The 22,765-nt window shown below is 39.9% G+C and overlaps 2 protein-coding genes across 5 annotated transcripts in view; one reads left to right on the top strand and one right to left on the bottom strand.

The window, feature by feature from the left end:
- Window positions 1-18,809, top strand: part of LOC136885770 (uncharacterized) — a 40,955-nt gene extending 22,146 nt beyond the window's left edge. Inside the window, exons 2-3 of the mRNA XM_067158507.2 lie at window positions 400-602; window positions 16,764-18,809. Coding sequence (XP_067014608.2) covers window positions 16,769-17,389 — 621 coding nt within the window. The 5' untranslated portion in view covers window positions 400-602; window positions 16,764-16,768 and the 3' untranslated portion in view covers window positions 17,390-18,809. The remainder of the gene's footprint in view (window positions 1-399; window positions 603-16,763) is intronic.
- Window positions 1-22,765, bottom strand: part of LOC136885771 (gastrula zinc finger protein XlCGF57.1-like) — a 712,640-nt gene that overhangs the window by 415,329 nt on the left and 274,546 nt on the right. For 2 of the 4 annotated variants that reach the window (XR_011018963.1, XR_011018962.1), the window contains one exon: window positions 11,079-11,231. The exons of the other annotated variants lie outside the window; for them this stretch is intronic. The gene's annotated coding sequence lies outside the window, so the exon portion shown is untranslated. The remainder of the gene's footprint in view (window positions 1-11,078; window positions 11,232-22,765) is intronic. 4 annotated transcript variants of the gene reach the window in all.

Here is a 22,765-nt window from a genome sequence, read left to right as displayed (position 1 = left end):
CCTTCGTCAATTGCACGTAGACAGTTTATGCCATAGCAAATATATTCAATAATACCTCAGCACCATTTCAGGGTAGGCTACATCAGAAAGAAATCAGTCGTACCAAAACTTAACAACCATCAGTACAAATGAAATTAAAAAAGACTATTAAGGGAATCTAAAAAGTTAATTTTGTCGTTGTGTGTAGGCTATCTTTTAATTGATTCACCAAGTTTATTATTATTATTATTATTATTATTATTATTATTATTATTATTATTATTATTATTATTATTATTAGATATGTGAATAAGCCCTTTAACACCACGTATAGTAGGCCTACTTAGAGTCTTGCATTTGCGTTCCTCTGTTCCAATATTTCTTTCATTCTTTCACTGTGGGCTTTCTTTCTGTTTTCAGACCAAGTTGTTCCGGTCTTGTTCTTTGGTCTTTCCTCTTAGTCAGCTTGCCATTTGTGAATTTTGGATCTGAAGATTACCGTGTTGTGGACATCTGCTGGTGTAATTCCTGCCTGTATCAAATCGGTTTTGATTTCGCCAATCCAGTTCATTGTGTCGGTTTTGGCTTCATTCCTGTTTTCACAGAATTCGACTATTTGTTTGGTAAGTCTGTCTGGATGCATTATTTCAATATGTCCATAAATCCTAGCATGCGTTTTCTAATGTCATTGTGAATGTTTGTGCATTGTTTGATTTCCTCTCTGCCTCAAATTTGGTATTGTCCGTCGGTGAGTTTTGGGGCTAGAATTGTGCTTATGATTATGCGTTCCTTTTTCTCAGTGTTTTCAATGTCTGCTTTGCTGTTCAAAATTAGCATCTGTGGTCTATAAAGACATTGGTTTAATGACTGTATTGTAATGTCTTAGTTTTGTGTGCTTGGAGATAAATTTGTGTTTTATAGACATTTTGGGTTAGACGATATTATTATTATTATTATTATTATTATTATTATTATTATTATTATTATTATTATTTCCTCCTCTGTAGTCTAGTGGCTAGTGTGATTAGCTGCCACCCCCGGAGGTCCGGGATCGATTTCCGGCTCTGCCACGAAATTTGAAATGTGGTACGAGGGTTTGAACGGGGTCCACTCAGCCTCGGGAGGTCAACTGAGTAGAGGGGTTTCTATTCCCACCTCAACCATCCTCGGACTATTTTTGCTTGGTTTCCCACTTCTCCTCCAGGCAAATGTCGGGAAGGTACCTAACTTAGACCTAAGTCCACGGCCGCTTCTTTCCATCTTCCTCGTCTATTCCTCCCAAACTTCCCCCCCCCCCCCCCCCACAAGACCTCTGTTCAGCTAAGCAGGTGAGGCCGCCTGGGCAAGGTAGTGGTCCTCTTTCCAGGCTGTATACCCCGACCTAAAATCTCACGCTCCAGGACACTGCCCTTGAGGCGGTAGAAGTGGGATCCCTCGTTGAGTCCGAGGGAAAAGCCAACTCTGGAGGGTAGACGGATTAAGAGTGAATTATTATTATTATTATTATTATTATTATTATTATTATTATTATTATTATTATTATTATTATTATTATTATTATTATTATTATTATTATTTTCAGTAACACCAGTTGCAGTAATTTCCGTTTACGAAGTAAGTGTTTATAATTTTCGGACAACACATTGTATTTATTAATCCGGTATGGTTGAGAATTAGGCTATTGCGGGGAGCATGAGTGGACAGATTCCAATTGCAGTACGTTATGAACGTAAATTATAGATAATAATTACTATCAATTCATGACAGTCACCATCAACCTTTCTTCATCATTGACTGGTTGCTCTGTATGTTAGTGTGCGTAACTTGGATTGTAGGTTTTACTAGCAACAACACTTAATTAAACGTCAAGTGAGACATGCTTAAATGTTCATAAAATCTTTCTGAGTAAAATTTATAGAATTCTGTTCGATTCAGTGACCGGATATACCACGACTCTACTGCACTGCTTGCATATAAATGACTATCAGTGTCAGAATCTGTAAGCATCTCAGTATTCATGTTCTCTAGAAGTAAATCGCTTTCTCGCTAAATATGAATACTCAATGGCGGGAAATGAGGCGAGGAGAAATGCTTCGATAAGTTGTGCTGAGGTGAGGTGAGAGGTGTATGTAGCGAGAGTAGATGAGAATAGATTTTAAAGAAACAGGACGAAACTATTCGAAAAAGGGGGACAATGCCGGAAAAAGAGGACCCCAAATACGTTTAACTCATTGGGCCCGAGCCACGGAACCGTTCCGTGCTTCGTCTCAGTGGACCAAATGCCGGACCACGGAACTGTTCCGTTGTCTCATTTTACTACGTAATTCAACTTTTCCTCAAGAGATGGCAGAGTGGGTTGCATTTGTGATTTGTGTAGGGACTCTTTCTTTGCAATGTTATATGCTCTTTGCTAATATACTGTATATCGATAGTGTGCTCGGTAATATTAGTTTGAAGTGGGCTATCTCTCGACTTTGAGATTCGCTTGTAAACAAGATGGCTGCCAGTATAGAACTGATATTTCCCGATATATAACCCCTTTTAGGAAGTAATGATGATTACGAATGTAATTTTTTCAGTGAAATTAGTAGTAATATTAGTACTAGTGTGAGCAAAGCTCCAGAAGAACAAATAGATGTGGAAATCGAAGAGGAAATGAAAAGAGAAGGCTGTATTATAGCTCAGCAGGCGGACTGAGTACGGACCCGTGATGCTAATAAAATAAAATGTTTTACTGTATTCCTTGTTCCGCACTTTGTGGTATGAAAGCCTTTTGTTTTCATGTGTATTTAAATCTTTAATTGTTTTGTAAGTAAGAAATTTCTCACGATATGAAGCGACACTATATTTCCTCCAAAATAATCCCAGCGCCAATGCAATTTCAATCCAACAAATATTCAGGGCTCAATGGGTTAATTTTGTGGAGTAGAATTTTTATCGTACCCAGTTAAAATTTTAATGCGGGTTGAACGAAAGAAGTGCCGGTATTTTTTCCATTTCAAAATCCATAGCTTTAAAAGTATTGATTTTATCATTATCAGACTTCAATGTGTCATAAAGCAACTCATTGTTGATGTCTGTACCAAGTTTTGATTTCGTTTATTTTATTTGTGAAAAAGGTTGTAAATTATGTGTAACAACATTTTCTCCTTACTGGGTGATCATAGCTCATGAGAATGGCAGGCTAAAATTAAAACTGCTTTATATTTATATCTTGCGGGTAAGAGACTATCTGTGTCTGTTAGGTCATCAGCCCAGAGGCTGGTTGGATCCTCAAATAGCACCACCAAATGTTATGCGGTTATAAGGAAACCCCAATGGCAGCACCAAAATGAGGCGTACTAGGCAAGATGAGGAGTGAGGTAGTTTGCCATTGCTTTCCTCACTGGGTCAGAAAGTACTATTGCAGCACGACTGACCCTATGAGCAGCACCTTTCATAACACTCAGATGCACTAGTCATGCTCTGAATGTCATTACTCAGCACTACCCATACCCCAGCAACTTCCATATTGTCACAGCCATGGATGTTGACTGGGACTTCGGTGGAAGCTACACTTTACTCTGGCCTGTGTCAAGAGATGGATGCAAAAGTACTGTATCCATCAAGAAATGACAGCAGGTAGGGTAAGAGACTACTTGAATGTAATCTTCCTAGACCTTGCACACCTCAGAAGAGAGATGAACTACAGTAGCTATTCTAATGTTCATATAGTTTACACACAAAAATATTTATCCATTGCCGTATTATACAGTAAATTCTTATAAAATTTAAACAATGAAACTAATTTACACGCCTTGCTGGCACTTTTCTGAAGATTCAGTTGCCTTCAGGAGTTTTGGCTTGTCCAACACATGGAAATTCCTTTAGATTATATTGAACCATTACGAGGATTTTTACAGATTCTACTTTGAAACATTTCCTACTATGAGACAAGTGTGGTGAGATTAATGAAAATAGTTTGTCTACATTTGTGTTGTGCCCTGGTATAGATAAAGAATGGTATTCTGCAAGTTTTAACAACTCTGAACTATTTATTCTACGTGAATTGAAATGCTTCACCCATTTCTGAGTACGAGGTAACATTTTAATGTCAGGGCTTTGCTGCTCTCATTCAGGAACTGTTTGAAGTATCAGAACTGATCAGAATACACTGACTGACAGAGCAAATGCAACACCAAGAAGGAGTGGTTCGAAAGGGATGAAAGTTGGAGAAAAAACAGAGACGGCACGGACGAATAATTGATGTTTATTTCAAACCGATATGCAGGTTACACAATGCGCACGGCATCGACTCAGTAGGATGTAGGACCACCGCGAGCGGCGATGCACGCAGAAACACGTCGAGGTACAGAGTCAATAAGAGTGCGGATGGTGTCCTGAGGGATGGTTCTCCATTCTCTGTCAACCATTTGCCACAGTTGGTCGTCCGTACGAGGCTGGGGCAGAGTTTGCAAACGGCGTCCAATGAGATCCCACACGTGTTCGATTGGTGAGAGATCCGGAGAGTACGCTGGCCACGGAAGCATCTGTACACCTCGTAGAGCCTGTTGGGAGATGCGAGCAGTGTGTGGGCGGGCATTATCCTGCTGAAACAGAGCATTGGGCAGCCCCTGAAGGTACGGGAGTGCCACCGGCCGCAGCACATGCTGCACGTAGCGGTGGGCATTTAACGTGCCTTGAATACGCACTAGAGGTGACGTGGAATCATACGCAATAGCGCCCCAAACCATGATGCCGCGTTGTCTAGCGGTAGGGCGCTCCACAGTTACTGCCGGATTTGACCTTTCTCCACGCCGACGCCACACTCGTCTGCGGTGACTATCACTGACAGAACAGAAGCGTGACTCATCGGAGAACACGACGTTCCGCCATTCCCTCATCCAAGTCGCTCTAGCCCGGCACCATGCCAGGCGTGCACGTCTATGCTGTGGAGTCAGTGGTAGTCTTCTGAGCGGACGCCGGGAGTGCAGGCCTCCTTCAACCAATCGACGGGAAATTGTTCTGGTCGATATTGGAACAGCCAGGGTGTCTTGCACATGCTGAAGAATGGCGGTTGACGTGGCGTGCGGGGCTGCCACCGCTTGGCGGCGGATGCGCCGATCCTCGCGTGCTGACGTCACTCGGGCTGCGCCTGGACCCCTCGCACGTGCCATATGTCCCTGCGCCAACCATCTTCGCCACAGGCGCTGCACCGTGGACACATCCCTATGGGTATCGGCTGCGATTTGACGAAGCGACCAACCTGCCCTTCTCAGCCCGATCACCATACCCCTCGTAAAGTCGTCTGTCTGCTGGAAATGCCTCCGTTGACGGCGGCCTGGCATTCTTAGCTATACACGTGTCCTGTGGCACACGACAACACGTTCTACAATGACTGTCGGCTGAGAAATCACGGTACGAAGTGGGCCATTCGCCAACGCCGTGTCCCATTTATCGTTCGCTACGTGCGCAGCACAGCGGCGCATTTCACATTATGAGCATACCTCAGTGACGTCAGTCTACCCTGCAATTGGCATAAAGTTCTGACCACTCCTTCTTGGTGTTGCATTTGCTCTGTCAGTCAGTGTATATCAAACTGAAAGGATTTATACTTAGCTAGTAAATACAGAATAATCAATATCACTTTCAGCGGCATCCATTTAAAAGAGGCGTCCTTCCAATTCAGGTTATCTCCTGTTGCTTTATGCACATTGACATAGCAGTGTTCTAACGGGGTATTGATGAGAAAGAATCATACAGACTGGTAAATAGCGTCTATTGTCACAATACAAGGCATGGAGTACTGAAAATACTTGTAAAAACGAAATAATAAAAGAGATTGCCCCAAAACAACCAGGACAAGGAGGACGTCCGGTCACTCCAGGGGCATGGCGCGATGAACAACTCCAACATGTTTTTAGCCGCAGTATTTTTAACGCCACCTCGAACCGCACACGCCTCAACGCATACCTGTGAGGACTAACTCTCCGCCGATCTGTTTATCTACTAAGCAGGAGAACATGTGTACGGCTGGAGACTTACTTTCGCTTTCATCTTCAAGGTAGAAATTTATGGTTAATTCATACAAGACGATTGTGTTACATAATGATATTGTATATTGATAAAGATCTTGTATAAGTACGAGGGTTGGAACTAAAATAGTGGCAACACTGCTGTGGAGACGCTATGCAACGTAATCTAATATTGTCGCTCATAGCACACATTGGTTACATACCTACCTTACCTCAGAGCAAATGGACTCGCCCTTCACACATCACCTGCGTGCACACAAGCAAGAGAAACACAGACCCTTTTGAGCCAGCGGTCTAACGTAACGTTGTCACTATGTTTCCTAAACAGGAACAACGGAGTTGGATCAAGACTGAATGTGTCAGAGGTCGTACAGCACGACAGTGCCATCAAGGTCTTCAAGAGGCTTGCGAGGAATATGCATTGCCTTACAGAACAGTGGCACGTTGGGTAAAAGCCTTCAACGATGGTGGCAAACTGTGGCGGACATTCATCTGGCAGGTCATCCTACGAGCGTCAGTGAAGAAGAAGTGCATGCTCTTCGATTTGATTCCGAAGATGAAGGCATTCGCTTCAGAACTGTTGCAGAGATTCGACAGGCAGTAGACCGCTCCATTCGCACCATCAACAGCACAGGCTCTGCTAAAGGTATACTACGACTTCCACATCGCTGGCAATAGGTTATACACAATGCTGGTGACTATATTGAAGGACTGTAAAGGTTGCTAAAATGTAACGCTTTTGTATCTGTTGTAAATAAATAGTTGCCACTATTTTAGTTCCAAACTTCGTACAAGAGTGTGTTTTGTTTCGGTGAACAATATTAGGAAGGGACATCAAATTGCGTAAGTCTCTCGTTTTTGAAAAGTATTTGGACCATGTATGAAAGATTAGATCAGTGGTTCCCAACCTAGGGGCGATTGCCCCCAAGTGGGCAATTTGGATTATCAGGGGAGGCAATATATAAGTGGAGGAGATTTGGGGGCGAAGAGTGTTCAAAGGGAGAAAAATTAAAATAGTACTGTACAGTAGAAGTTGCCGGGTAGCACGATTAACTGACTATTTTCAGCCGGCGGGTTCACTGCAATCACCCCTCTCCACAGTCCCCACCAGTTGTTGCTCAGCGCGGCCGACTGGTCACTCAACCCCCTCCCCCTCCTGCGATCATAACACATTTGCCATGTCCTACATTCGTCTTCAGTCTCAGCTAACCTTTGTGTGCCTCACCATCTGTTTTGTGCGGGTCTTCCCTGTTTTTGTGCGTATGTTTCGAAGTGTAGAAGTTCATGCGCAATGGATTCACAAAAGAAGAAGTGTCGTCAATACTCAACTGAGTATTTGAAATTCGGTTTTATTGCGTCACCGCAAAATATGCAGTTTCCACATTTACTAGTAATGAAGCCTTCTCGAATGAAATATCATTTATCAAGAGGACACAGTGATAAAGCGAGTAAAGAACTTAGTTATTTTAAACACCTCAGAGCTATAGCTGATAAACGGCCTAATGTGAGTGAATTATTTAAAAAACGAGCAACCGATCTTGACAAAGGTCTTCTTGCTTCTTACGAGGTGTCTTTATTGATCGCTAAATGTGGCAAACCTCACACAATTGGCGAAACACTTGTTTTACCGCCTACCAAATAAATTGTTGAAATCATGCTAGGCGAGGGCCGTATTTATAAGATAAATCAATAGGTTCCTTTGAGCAACAATACTGTTTCCAGGCGAATTGGCGAAATGGCCACGGACGTTGAATCCAAACTCACCAATTTGCTGAAAAAAGTACATTTGTATTGCAGGTTGATGAATCAACTATGATTGATAAAAAAGCAATTTTATTAGCTTATGCGACGTTTATTAATGAACAAAAGGAAATTACCGAGGAAATGTTGTTTACTAGAACTTTGATCACTGATACGAAGGTATCGTTGATTTTTCAAGTGGTGCAAGATTATTTTGATGAAAAAAGTGATTCCCCTAACTAAAGTGAGCGCTTGCCCAACAGACAGTGCTCCTGCTATGTCAGGTCGTCATGCTGGGTTTCTATCCCACGTTAAGAAAGAAGTGACAGAGGTCATCGCTATTCACTTTGTCATTCATCGTGAACACTTAGCTGCGAAAAAACTGAGTGGTGTCCTGCATGAAACCCTACAACTTGTTATTACTTGTGTCAACAATAACAAAGCTAATTCCCTCAATCACCGTCTGTTCCGACAACTTTGCCATGAAAATGATGAGGAATTCGAACGCTTGCTTCTACATACAGCCGTGAGGTGGCTTTCCAAACGAAACTCTTTGCGCCGTTTCTTCGATTATTTGACACGGTTACTGAGTTTCTCGACACGTCTGATCCTGTTTTAAGTGAGAATTTGAAGCAACGCAAGTTGGTACCTGCGTACCATAGCTATTTTTGAAAAATTGAACGAAGTCAATATAAGGCTTCAAGGAAACAAGATAAACATTATCAAGGCCAAAGGAATTATTTCATCATTCATCACCAAGTTTGATATTCACAAGGTAAATGTTGGCCGTAAAGAGATGATTCAGTTTCCGACCCTTAAAAAGTATTCAGTGTCAGATAACGAGACTCCTGAGCTCCCAGAAGACAAAATCCTAATTTTAACTGATAACTTTGACCAGTTAAAAACTGACATGGAATCAAGATTTGAAGATTTGACCAAGTTACAAATTCCGGAGTGGATTCTAGATCCATTCTCGTTTGAAGCTGTGGATAAGCTTGATAACTCTTTGCAGGCGGACTTTCTAGATCTGAAGTATGACTGTAAGGCGAAAATCATTTCCGAGCAGAGCGGTTACGAGTTAGCCTCGGTGAAGCTTATGGAAACTTACCCACAATTGTGGGGAAGAACTGAACCACTTCCTATTTCGTTACCGTCAACACATTTAGTTGAAAAAAAAAAAAGGATTTCGTTCTGTTGTCCAGCTCCTGACAAAACAAAGAAATAAGTTGGACGACTGCCTCAAAGGAGAGTTGCGCCTGAACTTGACGAACATAAAGCCGGATATTCAACCTTTAACTGAAATCCACCAAGCAAAAAGGCAGCCATTGAAAAGGTAAAATAAAACAATAACAAAGTTTTAAAATTTTCATTTATTTTTTCATATGTTAACTGTCAACTTTCTCAGTTTTTCCAGATTCCAATTTAAAAATGAATATATGATTCCTGTGTTTTAAATGTACGTCAATGATCTTAGTTAATTATTTCACTTGTTTGTTCTTAAAATCTGTAAAAGTGTAAGTTACATTTTAATTTTTTCTGTTTTACTTAAGAGTGACCGGATAAAACTGCTTTTGGTTGTTTTTATATACGGTAGTAAAAATTGTTTAAAAGAATAAAACTGCTGTATTATTTACACTTAACTCCAAATTAAAATTAGACATAAAATGAAAAGAGGGCGATAGGTGTTAGTCAACCTCCAGAAAGGGGAGATGGGCCACGAAAGGTTGGGAATCACTGGATTAGATGGTAGTAGTGGATGCTGTTTCATTTACGAGCTTGCAGCCCTCTGTAAATGGCTGAAAGTGTTTGTACCGTCCGCCTCTGTGTGATTGGCTGCCACTCCCGGAAGCCTGGGTTCGATATGTGAAGTGGTACGAGGATTGGAACAGGGTTCACTCAGCCTCTGAGTAGAGAGGGGTGCGGTTCCCACCTCAACCATCCTCGAAGTGGTTTTACGTGGTTTCCCACTTCTCCTTCAGGCAAAAGCCGGGAATGTACCTAACATAGGCCACGGCCGCGTCCTTCCCTCTTTCTTGCCTATTTCTTCCTATCTCCCCCTCCCACCACAAGGTCCCTGTTTAGGATAGTAAGTGAGGCCGCTTGGGCAAGGTAGTGACCCAAAGTCTCACGCTCCAGAACACTGCACCTGATGCGCTAGAGGTGGGATCCCTCGCTGAGTCCGAGGGAGAAACCAACTCAGGAGGGTAAACTGATTAAGGGAGGAATATTATTTTATTTTTTGCTAGTGGCTTTACGTCGCACCGACACAGATAGGTCTTATGGCGACGATGGGATAGGAAAAGCCTAGGAGTTGGAAGGAAGCGGCGTGGCCTTAATTAAGGTAAATAATATATTACAGCAGTTTTATTATTTTAAGCAATTTTTGCCTGGTGTGAAAATTGGGAAACCCTGGAAAACCATCTTCAGGGCTGCCGACAGGGGGATTCGAACCCACTATCTCCCGGATGCTAGCTCACAGCAGCGCGCCCCTTACCTCACGACCAACTCGCCCGTGAAATATTATTATTATTATTATTATTATTATTATTATTATTATTATTATTATTATTATTATTATTATTATTATTATTATTATTATGGAGTTATCCGTGGAAGGCTGAGGTGAAAGAAGGTGCGGGCTGGAATGGGTCTAACTACAAGTCTGAAAGATGAATTAAAATTTAAATAAAGGTTATATTTTCATACCTCCATATCCGACGACAGTGTGTTGTCGTGAATGAAAAGAGAACGGAGTGGAAGTACAAAGTTAATGGTGTGCCACAAGGTTCTATACTCGGCCCCCTGTTATTCATTTTATATTTGAATGACATCTCTTCTAATTTGGAAAACTGCAACTACCATCTTCAAATTTACTGCCAGAGAAAACTGCTTACCCATTTACACAGTCTACAACTTCCAGTTATTCAACAAAATGGCGTTGCTACCCCATTCTGTAAATCAGTAAAAAGCCTTGGAGTCACTATAAATGAAACATTAAACTGTGATGAGCATGTCACTAATGTATGCAGGAAAGTTCATTCATCACTTCATCCCCTTAAGATTCAGCAGACCGTATTACAGTACCTCTCAATTTAAAAATAAGACTGGTTCAAACACTGATACTTCCAATTTTTAAATATTGTGATGTCATGTTGCTGGATGCTACCAGTGAACAAAATGGGAAACTGCAGAGAGCTTTAAACTACTGCATTAGATTTATTTTTTCATTGAATTTTGCCTCGCATGTATCCCCATTTTATGCACAACTTTCTTGGTTAAATGTAGAGCAGCAGAGAAATCAGCATGTAACAACCCTTATCTATCGACTCTTGACTGAAAATATACCTGAATATCTTTCCAGTAATTTCCGTTTTCTATCTTCCTTTCCTGTCCGTGACACGCGTTCTGGGTCAACAATTGCAGTACCTCCACATCATACATCTGCCTTCAGTAATTCTTTCCTTGTGACGGGCGCTAGAATATAGAATGCTTTACCACCTGAAATTAGAAATTTTCCCTCATTAATTACCTTCAAAAGGCAGTCTGAAGAATTCTTGAATATGTAGTTATGTGTGAATGCGTGAGTGAATGTCTTGAGTAAATAGTTCCCAAAAGTTTACATAAATTACTGTTATATTACATTAATCCTCCGTAGAGTAGTTAATATTGAATTTATTTTCTTAATTTTAGACTTGGGATGTAGATCTTTTAGTTTTAGGCTATATTAAATTATTATATTCTATACATGGTATTAAGTTTGAATATTAAGTTTGTATTCATTATCAAACCGCATAATGTGGTTAAGTGTAAGAGAGGGCCAAGAGTCCTACATACATACATACATTATCATTATAGACTGTTATGCCTTTCAGCGTTCAGTCTGCAAGCTTCTGAGAATTCACTAAACGTCGCCACAATCCTCGATTTACAACTAGTGTTGTGGCTTCATTTAGTTCTATACCTCTTATCTTTAAATCCTTAGAAACCGAGTCTAACCATCGTCGTCTTGGTCTCCCTCTACTTCTCTTACCCTCCATAACAGAGTCCATTATTCTCCTAGGTAACCTATCCTCCACCATTCGCCTCACATGACCCCACCACCGAAGCCGGTTTATGCGTACAGCTTCATCCATCGAGTTCATTCCTAAATTAGCCTTTATCTCCTCATTCCGAGTACCCTCCTGCCATTGTTCCCACCTGTTTGTACCAACAATCATTCTTGCTACTTTCATGTCTGTTACTTCTAACTTATGAATAAGATATCCTGAGTCCACCCAGCTTTCTCTCCCGTAAAGCAAAGTTGGTCTGAAAACAGACCGATGTAAAGATAGTTTCGTCTGGGAGCTGACTTCCTTCTTACAGAATACTGCTGATCGCAACTGCGAGCTCACTGCATTAGCTTTACTACACCTTGATTCAATCTCACTTACTATATTACCATCCTGGGAGAACACACAACCTAAATACTTGAAATTATCGACCTGTTCTAGCTTTGTATCACCAATCTGACATTCAATTCTGTTGAATTTCTTACCTACTGACATCAATTTAGTCTTCGAGAGGCTAATTTTCATACCATACTCATTGCACCTATTTTCAAGTTCCAAGATATTAGATTGCAGGCTTTCGGCACAGTCTGCCATTAAGACCAAGTCGTCAGCATAGGCCAAACTGCTTACTACATTTCCACCTAACTGAATCCCTCCCTGCCATTTTATACTTTTCAGCAGATGATCCATGTAAACTACGAACAGCAAAGGTGAAAGATTACAACCTTGTCTAACTCCTGTAAGTACCCTGAACCAAGAACTCATTCTACCATCAATTCTCACTGAAGCCCAATTGTCAACATAAATGCCTTTGATTGATTTTAATAATCTACCTTTAATTCCATAGTCCCCCAGTATGGCGAACATCTTTTCCCTCGGTACCCTGTCATATGCTTTCTCTAGATCTACGAAACATAAACACAACTTCCTATTCCTCTCGTAGCATTTTTCAATTACCTGGCGCATACTGAAAATCTGATCCTGACAGCCTCTTTGTGGTCTGAAACCACACTGGTTTTCATCCAACTTCCTCTCAACGACTGATCGCACCCTCCCTTCCAAGATGCCAGTGAATACTTTTCCTGGTATACTAATCAATGAGATACCTCGATAGTTGTTGCAATCCTTCCTGTTCCCTTGCTTATAGATAGGTGCAATTACTGCTTTTGTCCAATCTGAAGGTACCTTACCAACACTCCACGCTAATTTTACTACTCTATGAAGCCATTTCATCCCTGCCTTCCCACTATACTTAACCATTTCAGGTCTAATTTCATCTATTCCCGCTGCCTTATGACTATGGAGTTTATTTACTATCCTTTCCACTTCCTCAAGCATAATTTCACCAACATCATTTTCCTCCTCCCCATGAGCTTGGCTGTTTGCAACACCACCAGAATGATTTCCTTTTACATTGAGAAGATGTTCAAAATATTCCCTCCACCTCTCCAGTGATTCCCTGGGATCTATTATGAGTTCACCTGAATTACTCAAAACACTGTTCATTTCCTTTTTCCCTCCCTTCCTAAGATTCTTTATTACTGTCCAGAAAGGTTTCCCTGCTGCTTGACCTAGCCTTTCCAGATTATTACCAAAATCTTCCCATGACTTCTTTTTGGATTCAACAACTATTTGTTTCGCTCTGTTTCTTTCATCTACGTACAAATCCCTGTCTGCCTCGGCCCTTGTTTGGAGTTATTTCTGATAAGCCTTCTTTTTACGTTTGTGGGTTACTGTAGTCACGTCCTAGTTCGTGAACCATGGGCAACGGCTGAGTGGCCTAGTAAGTGGTCCTGAGAGTCGGGATACCAGTTGCTATGGAATGGGAATGGGCATCTCGGACATATTCTGAGTCGTGACCCTCCTTGTGCTCAGGCGGCTAGGACTATACAATTCACCGGTGGTCCATAACCCGTTAGAGGAGAGATCCTCACTTGGACTATGTGCAAGTAGGGCAGCATCCTGCTTCATGAATTAACCGAGCTCAGAGCACTTTAAGCAAGCCTCGGACCTATGGGAGTAATGGAGTCCCACTCCCATTTGACAGGCGAGGGACTCCTTGGAAACAAGAGTCCTAATTTTGCAATAAATAAATAAATAAATAAATAAATAAATAAATAAATAAATAAATAAATAAATAAATAAATAAATAAATAAATAAATAAATAAATAAATAAATAAATAAATGAATGAATGAATGAATGAATGAATGAATAAATAAATGAATGAATGAATGAATGAATGAATGAATGAATGAATGAATGAATGAATGAATAAATAAATGAATGAATGAATAAATAAATAAATAAATAAATGAATGAATAAATAAATGAATAAATAAATAAATAAATAAATAAATAAATAAATGAATGAATAAATAAATAAATAAATGAATGAATAAATGAATAAATAAATAAATAAATAAATGAATAAATGAATAAATAAATAAATAAATAAATAAATAAATGAATGAATAAATGAATAAATAAATAAATAAATAAATGAATAAATAAATAAATAAATAAAAAATGAATAAATAAATAAATAAAAAATAAATAAAAAATAAATAAATAAATAAATAAATAAATAAATAAAAAATAAATAAATAAATAAAAAAATAAATAAATAAATATCCATTGCAACCTCACAAGCAGTTAGTTTGGTGTGGACACAGTGTTGAAGAAGTTTCTTAACAAAAGTTTCTTAAAATGTTGAGAATTTTCTCATTAAAATTGTTTATTAAATTTGATGTGGACTAACCTTTACCACGCAACATGCAAATTCTCATCTGACGAGCATAGTACGTCTGTGCGACGTAAAAATATAAAGTACAAAGAATGTCGTACATAAAAAAGTCCTGAAAGGAGTTTCCGTCGACCCTGAAAGATGACCTGACTTCACCTTGCAAACATTAAGTATTCATTATAATGAACATTGAAAAAGGATAGAGACAATATGTCCGCCCTAACGTTCATTACCACAAAACTCAAAACATTGTTTCCTTTTTTGAACGGTTGTTTAGATTGGCGATTCAATATATGTCTGTCTACTTGCCGAACACCACATTACCAACCATCTTCTAAGTTATTTCAAAGTATTGAACAGAAAATATAATATTTGTAAAAACTGGCGTAATACTTTAAAACCATGAGGTTCTCACAGGTCCGTGAATTCCTGGCTCGTTATACCTGATATAGATGGCCACGTGACCCTCCCCGTGAATCACACGCGTCACTAATTCCAGCCAAGTACAAAATCTCCTGATGTTTCCCTTCTTATTCACTGTATCAGAAAAAATGCATAGAAAAGAGTTTGTAAAACAGATTCCAACTGTTTTACCATTAACAGTTTTCCTTCTAACCTGCCCGTTATGAAAACCAGCTATCTGGTTAAAATTTAGAAATGGCAGAGAGAAAAGGCCATTAGTGTAAAGATTGGTAATTTCGTGATGTTTAAGTAAGTCCATTAAAATACTATTAACACTGCTATTTAATATATAAAATTAAAATATCCCTTATTTTATCGAACAAACATTTGAAAGACGTGAACAGAAAATACAATTTGCGGGGAGGGGGTATTAACGACTGTAAAACAAACACACGTCCCAAACATGATGAAGTCAGAGTATCCTTCAGTTCATCAAAATACAAAATAGAAAATACTTGCAAAACTGCCAAACCGAATCCTAGGTCCTGCATATGGAGAACACATTTATATATTCGTTGTTCCATCTCTACCGACAAAGCAAACGGTTTGCCTAGTTTAGGGACGCAGTCCCTTTAAGAACATATTTTGGAGTGGACCATGGCACGTCACACTCTTTCGAAGCTTTATAGAAGGAGTTGTTTAGCCCTTTACCGGCTTTACTGAATTAAACAAGTTTTCAGTGTTTTTTCGCAGTACTTCGGGGTTGTCTTACACGGAAGAGAAGCATAAGGCTATAGTAAGTTCGTGATACCTTGGTTAATTTGTGATATGTCAATTTAAATATTTGTAGATATTATGATAAAAACGTAGTATGTTAACACCATTATTAATGTAAGACTAAATCATGGCAAAATTATGGTTTTAAATATGCAAAAAGAAAGAAAAAATACATTTCATCAGTGCCGTATCGGTTAAAATTTTCCCATAAAATGCTAAAATGTATATCTGAAAATATAAGGATATTAAATAAAAACCGATGTTCACAAAAAGCAATATTAACATTTATTAAAAGAATACATTAATTTTGAATGTACCCGTATACTAAATTATAACTTCTAATTTTTTTTTCGTTGTAGATATCTGTTATTAAAATAACGCAAGAATTTCATAGCTCAAAAGACAACAACAAACTTCCCCATATGGTAATAATTCTGTATGACCAACGCTAGGTGAAAATAGAAAGCCTAAGCGTATGTTTCCAGAAACAAAACATACAGCACTCCCTGTGGGCAAAAAATGTGTACATCTGGGACAAAGGATAATACGAGAAGGTATTTTAAAAAGTTATCAGGAAATTAGCAGTATCACAAATTACCAGGGTTTATCCTACATTACAAAGACTTGTTCCTTGTGACATTCAAGAGTTTGAGAATGTAAAGTCACTCTACGAACTGTGTGGGGATCACAAACGAAAATGTATTCCTAGTTCATGAATTAAATTAAGGCAGTGAAAATAATGTAGATGTGCAACACTAAAGAAACGAAAATTAATTTCCTGTAGAGTTCAACTAAGTACAACAAACAGCCGTGTGTTCTTAATCCTGACAATTTTGAATCGCTGTATAGGTGAACATATTATTTTTGAGAGAGAATTACTTTCATATAGTTTAGTAATTGGACTGACTGCCTATCTTGTCGAATACAAATGGCGATAGTATTTAAGGCGATGTCAAACACAATCCGAGGCTTTTCATATGTTTCCAGATCAACATTCCTGTAACAGAAGACAGGATACTTCCTGCCATTGTTATATTCCTGTTTTATTTTGTTTCAGGTACAATGAAGCTGTTACCTGTTGCGGTACTTCTCGTAGCAGTTGGCGGCGAGGAGACAAGAGACGGCGAGTTGGATGTTGTTTTACCTTGCCCCCCGGGATCTAAACTTCTGCAAGAACATCATAAACCTGAATATGAGAATGCCACTTCTATGAAAGTAGAGTGTAACCTCACATATATCCATCCACACGCATTCGATGGCTATCCACGTCTCCGTCTCATTGATCTATCTAACAATGAATTAACACATCTGAATCCTAAAACATTTGAAAAGCACGTTGGACTGAAAGTTGTGGACCTTCATGGCAATGATCGGTTGACTGCTCCAGAGACCGGACCGTTTTTGATTAGCGGCTCAATTACTAAAGTGATGCTTTGGCATACACAGTTTAACTGTTCAAATCATTGTAATGATACATTCTCAAGAATACCACAACTAATGAGTGCTAAATGTGATGATCCAGAGAGCTGCATTCTGCCCCCTCGAAAATCTGATGATGAATCTACTGAACCAGTTGAAGCTACAGTTGCGACTGATACCGGGGAAAAGAGCGGACATTATGTTAGTGTTCCTCTGCTAATTATAATATGTGTACTTCCTACTTTTATGTGCATAGGTCTATAAAATGTCGACACAAATGCATAAGAAGAGACAGTGTAGTATAGACGTATTGTACCGTACCCAGGGGTAGGAACCCTCCAGCACGATGCCTCCATTTCCTGATTAAACATCCGACTAACTCAGTTTGGGTAGAGATGTAGGTAAGTTGTCGCGGATAAGTCTAAATGCCGAAGTTTAAAACTTATATCTAAGTATTGTAACAGGAATAATGGAGGTTTATCTCGAATGAGAAACACTATCAGGGGGGTAACATAGTTATTATGCTGTGGTGATTTCGAACCTGTGATCAGTCTTTCTTTCCCATTTCCCTCAGATCTTTAGATCACTTATTTAACTTAGCCTTCTTCTTTTCGAATAACCCTTTTGAGCGTACGATAAATCAAATTTCGTTACTTTTCTTTGCATTTAACTTTCTTTGTTTCCAAACTTCCCTCATTTTCTGAGAATGTTGTTCCTTTTCCTCTTGAGTCCATTTTCTTCCAGTAGTTAACTTCTTTCTCTTCTGAAATTCAGCCTTTCGTGTTACCTCTCTGAAACGTGTTCTGCTTTTTTTATCGTATCTATTTTAAGTTCAGTGTTTTTCATATCCTCTTCAATTTCAATGAACCACGTTGGCTTGGATTTGTAACTGTTCAATAAGTTGAAGATTTGTTTAGTTAGTCTATTGTTATTCATTCTACAAAAGTGTTCAAGAAACAGGACTCTTCTTTTCCTCATTAGAGTTGTCAGTTTTTCAACTTTAAACTTTTGTTTGCTCGTAGCCAAAATTCGGCATTGTTGCTTCTTATAGGTCAAAATTCATCCTTCAGCTTTTTCTAATTTTTCAAGATTGACAATTCTAGTAAGTTTAAGGGTTTCTGCGGCATATTAAATTTCTTGCCGGGCCACTGTTTGATTAAAGAATAATATTTCCATGTTACCAATGCTTGGCGTCTTAATTTCAAGTTCCAGGGTAGAGATTTCTTATTGTATACCCGGTATATTTTTTGTCATATAAAACATCTTTTCCATTTTTCTTACACTTATATCTATAGCTACCTTTTCTTTTGTGTTGTATGTTATCCATTCTCCTAGGTATTTATTATTATTATTATTATTATTATTATTATTATTATTATTATTATTATTATTATTATTATTATTATTATTATTATTATTATTATTATTATTATTATTATTATATTGTTATATTTTATGTTATTGGATGCAGTGACTTGTTTCCATAGTCTCAGTATGTGAGGACTATGCACCGTGCAAATAGTGAGTGATGAAGTGGACCTGCCTCAGGGACTGAAGTCATAATAAGACGTAGAAATAATGATGAAGAATTTGCCGTTGCTTTCTCAGGAAGTGCTGTAACATTACCACTAATTGTCATAAATGTCATTCCTGATTTACTAATGTAAATATTCTACTAAATATATATAAGTTCATTAGAGCTTGATGTTTTGTGGTTGAAAATCCTCCTGATCCTAAATCCTTCAGAGAAACTAATCTGCTGTATGCGGAAAGAACAGAGATTAGCTAGCTGCAGTAACCGGAGTTGACGGGACGAAGTTATCGAACTCCCCGGAGTAGTATAATGGGAGAGTTCGGGCGCCTCCTCCTCCTCCCGCCGCCTCCTCCGCCGCCTCCTCCGCCGCCGCCTCCGCCTCCGCCGCCCGCGGGAAATTTGAATTTTGGCGGGAAATTTGAATTTTGGCGGGAGATTTGAATTTGTAAACAAAGCCACGTGCTTTTTGACAGCTGTCATCGACAACAACGCAACGCTAACCTCACTGCTGCCATCTTGACGGGCCTAAACCTCACTAGTGCCAACTTAACCTAACTAGCGTGAGGTAAACAAACCCACGTGTTTTTTGACAGCCACGTGCTTTTTGACGGACAACAACGCATCGCTAACCTCAGTACTGCCATCTTGACGGGCCTAAACCTTAATAGTACCAACTTAACCTAACTAGCATGAGGTAAACAAAGCCACGTGCTTTTTGACAGCCACATGCTTTTCAACAGATTTGTAAACAAAGCCACGTGCTTTTTGACAGACAACAACGCATCGCTAACCTCAGTACTGCCATCTTGACGGACCTAAACCTTAGTGGTACCAACTTAACCTAACTAGCGCGAGGTAAACAAAGCCACGTGCTTTTTGACAGCCACGTGTTTTTTGACAGCCACGTGCTTTTTTGACAGCTGTCATCCGCCATCTTTGAGCACGGTGCTGCCCTCTTTCGTCACCTATCATCGGTAGTGCTGCCATCTTGACGGGTCTAAACCTTAGTGCTACCAACTTAACCTCACTAGCGCGAGATAAACAAATCCACGTGCAGCTGTCATCCACCATCTTTGAGCATCGTGTTGCCCTCTTTAGCTACTTACCTTTGAAATGTGGTACGTTATCCACCATCTTGCATCCGAAACCTCAGTGCTGCACTCTATGTGGTGACGGCAAATTCCACGTTCTCTTGTTTGGAAACAAAGCCACGTGCAGCTGTCATCCGCCATCTTTAATCACCGTGCTGCCCTCTTTAGCTACTTACCTTTGACAGTTGTCATCCGCCATCTTGCATCGCCAACCTCAGTGCTGCGCTCTATGTAGTGGCGGCAAATTCCACGTGCTCTTGTTTGGAAACAAATTCACGTGCTATTTTTCTGACAGCTGTCATCCGCCATCTTTGAGCACCGTGCTGCCCTCTTTAGCTACTTACCTTTGAAATATGGTACGTCACAGCTGTCATCCGCCATCTTTAATCCAGAGAGAACAGTGCTGCAATCTATGTGGTGGCGGCAAATTCCACGTGCTTTACAAATCAACATGCTTTTTTGACAGCTGTCAACCGCCATCTTTAATCACCGTGCTGCCATCTATGTGGTGGCGGTAAATTCCACATGCTTTACAAACCTATATGCTTTTCTGACAGCTGTCATCCGCCATCTTTAATCCAGAGAGAACAGTGCTGCCCTCTATGTGGTGGCGGCAAATTCCACGTGCTCTTGTTTGGAAACAAAGCCATGTGCAGCTGTCATCCGCCATCTTTGAGCACCGTGCTGCGAGCAATTTCGTCAGTTGTCATCCGCCATCTTTAATCTACAGAACACCGTGCTGCCCTCTTTATGGCTACTACCTTAAGCACGTAGTAGCGGGCAATTTGAAAAGTTCTGTTAGCTATCATCCGCCATCTTTAATCACCGTGCTGCCATCTTTAGCTAGATATCTTTGAAATGTGGCGGCGGATAATTTGAAAAATGCTTTTTGACAGCAGCTATCTTTGAGCACCGTGCTACCCTCTATGTGGTGGCGGCAAATTCTACTTGCTTTACAAACCCACGCGCTTTTTTTTTGACAGCCATCTTTAAGCAACAGAGTACAGTGCTGCCCTCTTTGTTGTGGCGGCAAATTCCACGTGCTCTTGTTTGGAAACAAAGCCACATGCTCTTTTGACAGCTGTCACCCGCCATCTTTAACCAACAGAGCACTATGCTGCGGGCAATTTCGTTAGCTGTCATCCGACATCTTTAATCAACAGAGCACCGTGCTGCCCTCATGCGGGGTAATTTCGTTAGCTGCCATCCGCCATCTTTAAACACCGTGCTGCCCTCTTTATGACTACTACCTTAAGCACGTAGTAGCGGGCAATTTCGTTAGCTGTCATCCGCTATCTTTGAGCACCGTGCTGCTCTCTGTAGTAGCGGGTAATTTGAAAAGTTCTGTTAGCTGTCATCCGCCATCTTTGAGCACCGTGCTGCCATCTATGTGGTGGCGGCAAATTCCACATGCTTTACAAACTCACGCGCAGCTGTCATCCACCATCTTACATCGCAAACCTCAGTGCTACACTCTATGTGGTAGCGGATAATTTTAAAAAGAAAAATTCTACAGCAGCCATCTCTCGACGCTAATTGCACAAGATGGTAGCTATACATGACTCCTTAAAGGTGCTCATGCAAGATGATCGCTATACATAGACGCCCTTGGGATGCTTGCGCAAGATGGCGGTTATACAACGCTCCTTATGAGGGATGCTTGCGCGAGATGGTGGTTGCTCTTATGAGGCGGCTCAAGGATCCATGGCTAGAGACGCCCTAAGGATGCTTGCGCAAGATGGCGGATGCAAGATGGCGGCTATACATAGCTCCTTATGAGACAGCCAGTACAACATGTGATCAGAACATTGATTGATGTGTTCAGAACACAAAATAAGTAGAATCGAACACTGTACTCGATACAACATGTGATTAAAACATTGTGTGGTGTGTTCAGAACACTAATCGAACGCTGTATTAGGGGATACCTTTGTTTAGATTGAAACATAACAAGACTAGAATTGAACACTGCACATTGATTGATGTGTTCAGAACACAAAATAAGTAGAATCGAACACTGTACTCGATGTCGTTAACTTCAACATGTGATTAAAACATTGGCTGGTGTGTTCAGAACACTACATAAGTAGAATCGAACGCTGTATTAGGGGATACCTTTGTTTAGATTGAAACATAACAAGACTAGAATTGAACACTGCACTCGATGTCGGAAGATCAGATTGAAACATAACAAGACTAGAATTGAACACTGTACATTGATTGATGTGTTCAGAACACAAAATAAGTAGAATCGAACACTGTACTCGATGTCGTTAACTTCAACATGTGATTAAAACATTGTCTGGTGTGTTCAGAACACTACATAAGTAGAATCGAACGCTGTATTAGGGGATACCTTTGTTCTAAGAAGATCAGATTGAAACATAACAAGACTAGAATTGAACACTGCACTCGATGTCGTTACATGTGATCAGAACAATGATTGATGTGTTCAGATCACTAAACAAGTAGAACCGAACACTGTACAACATGTTAGGGGGATACCTTTGTTTAGATTGAAACATAACAAGACTAGAATTGAACACTGCACTCGATGTCGTTACATGTGATCAGAACAATGATTGATGTGTTCAGATCACGAAACAAGTAGAACCGAACACTGTACAACATGTTAGGGGATACCTTTGTTTAGATTGAAACTAACAAGACTAGAATCGAACACTGCACTCGATGTCGTTATATGTGACCCGATACAACATGTTAGGGGATACCTTTATCCTAAGAACCGAACACTGTACAACATGTTAGGGGATACCTTTGTTTAGATTGAAACTAACAAGACTAGAATCGAACACTGCACTCGATGTCGTTACATGTGATCCGATACAACATGTTAGGGGATACCTTTGTTTAGATTGAAACATAGCAAGCCTAGAATCGAACATTGTTTGATGTGTTCAGTACAACTTCAATGATTAACATACACACTGTGCACATATCGCATAGCTAAAAACACACTGTGCACATATCGCATACCTAACACTTCAAATGATT

Source organism: Anabrus simplex, chromosome 14 (assembly GCF_040414725.1).
Source record: "Anabrus simplex isolate iqAnaSimp1 chromosome 14, ASM4041472v1, whole genome shotgun sequence".
Lineage (NCBI taxonomy): Eukaryota > Metazoa > Arthropoda > Insecta > Orthoptera > Tettigoniidae > Anabrus > Anabrus simplex.
The sequence above is the reverse complement of the archived record's forward strand: the minus strand, read 5'-3'. Positions and strand labels throughout refer to the sequence as shown.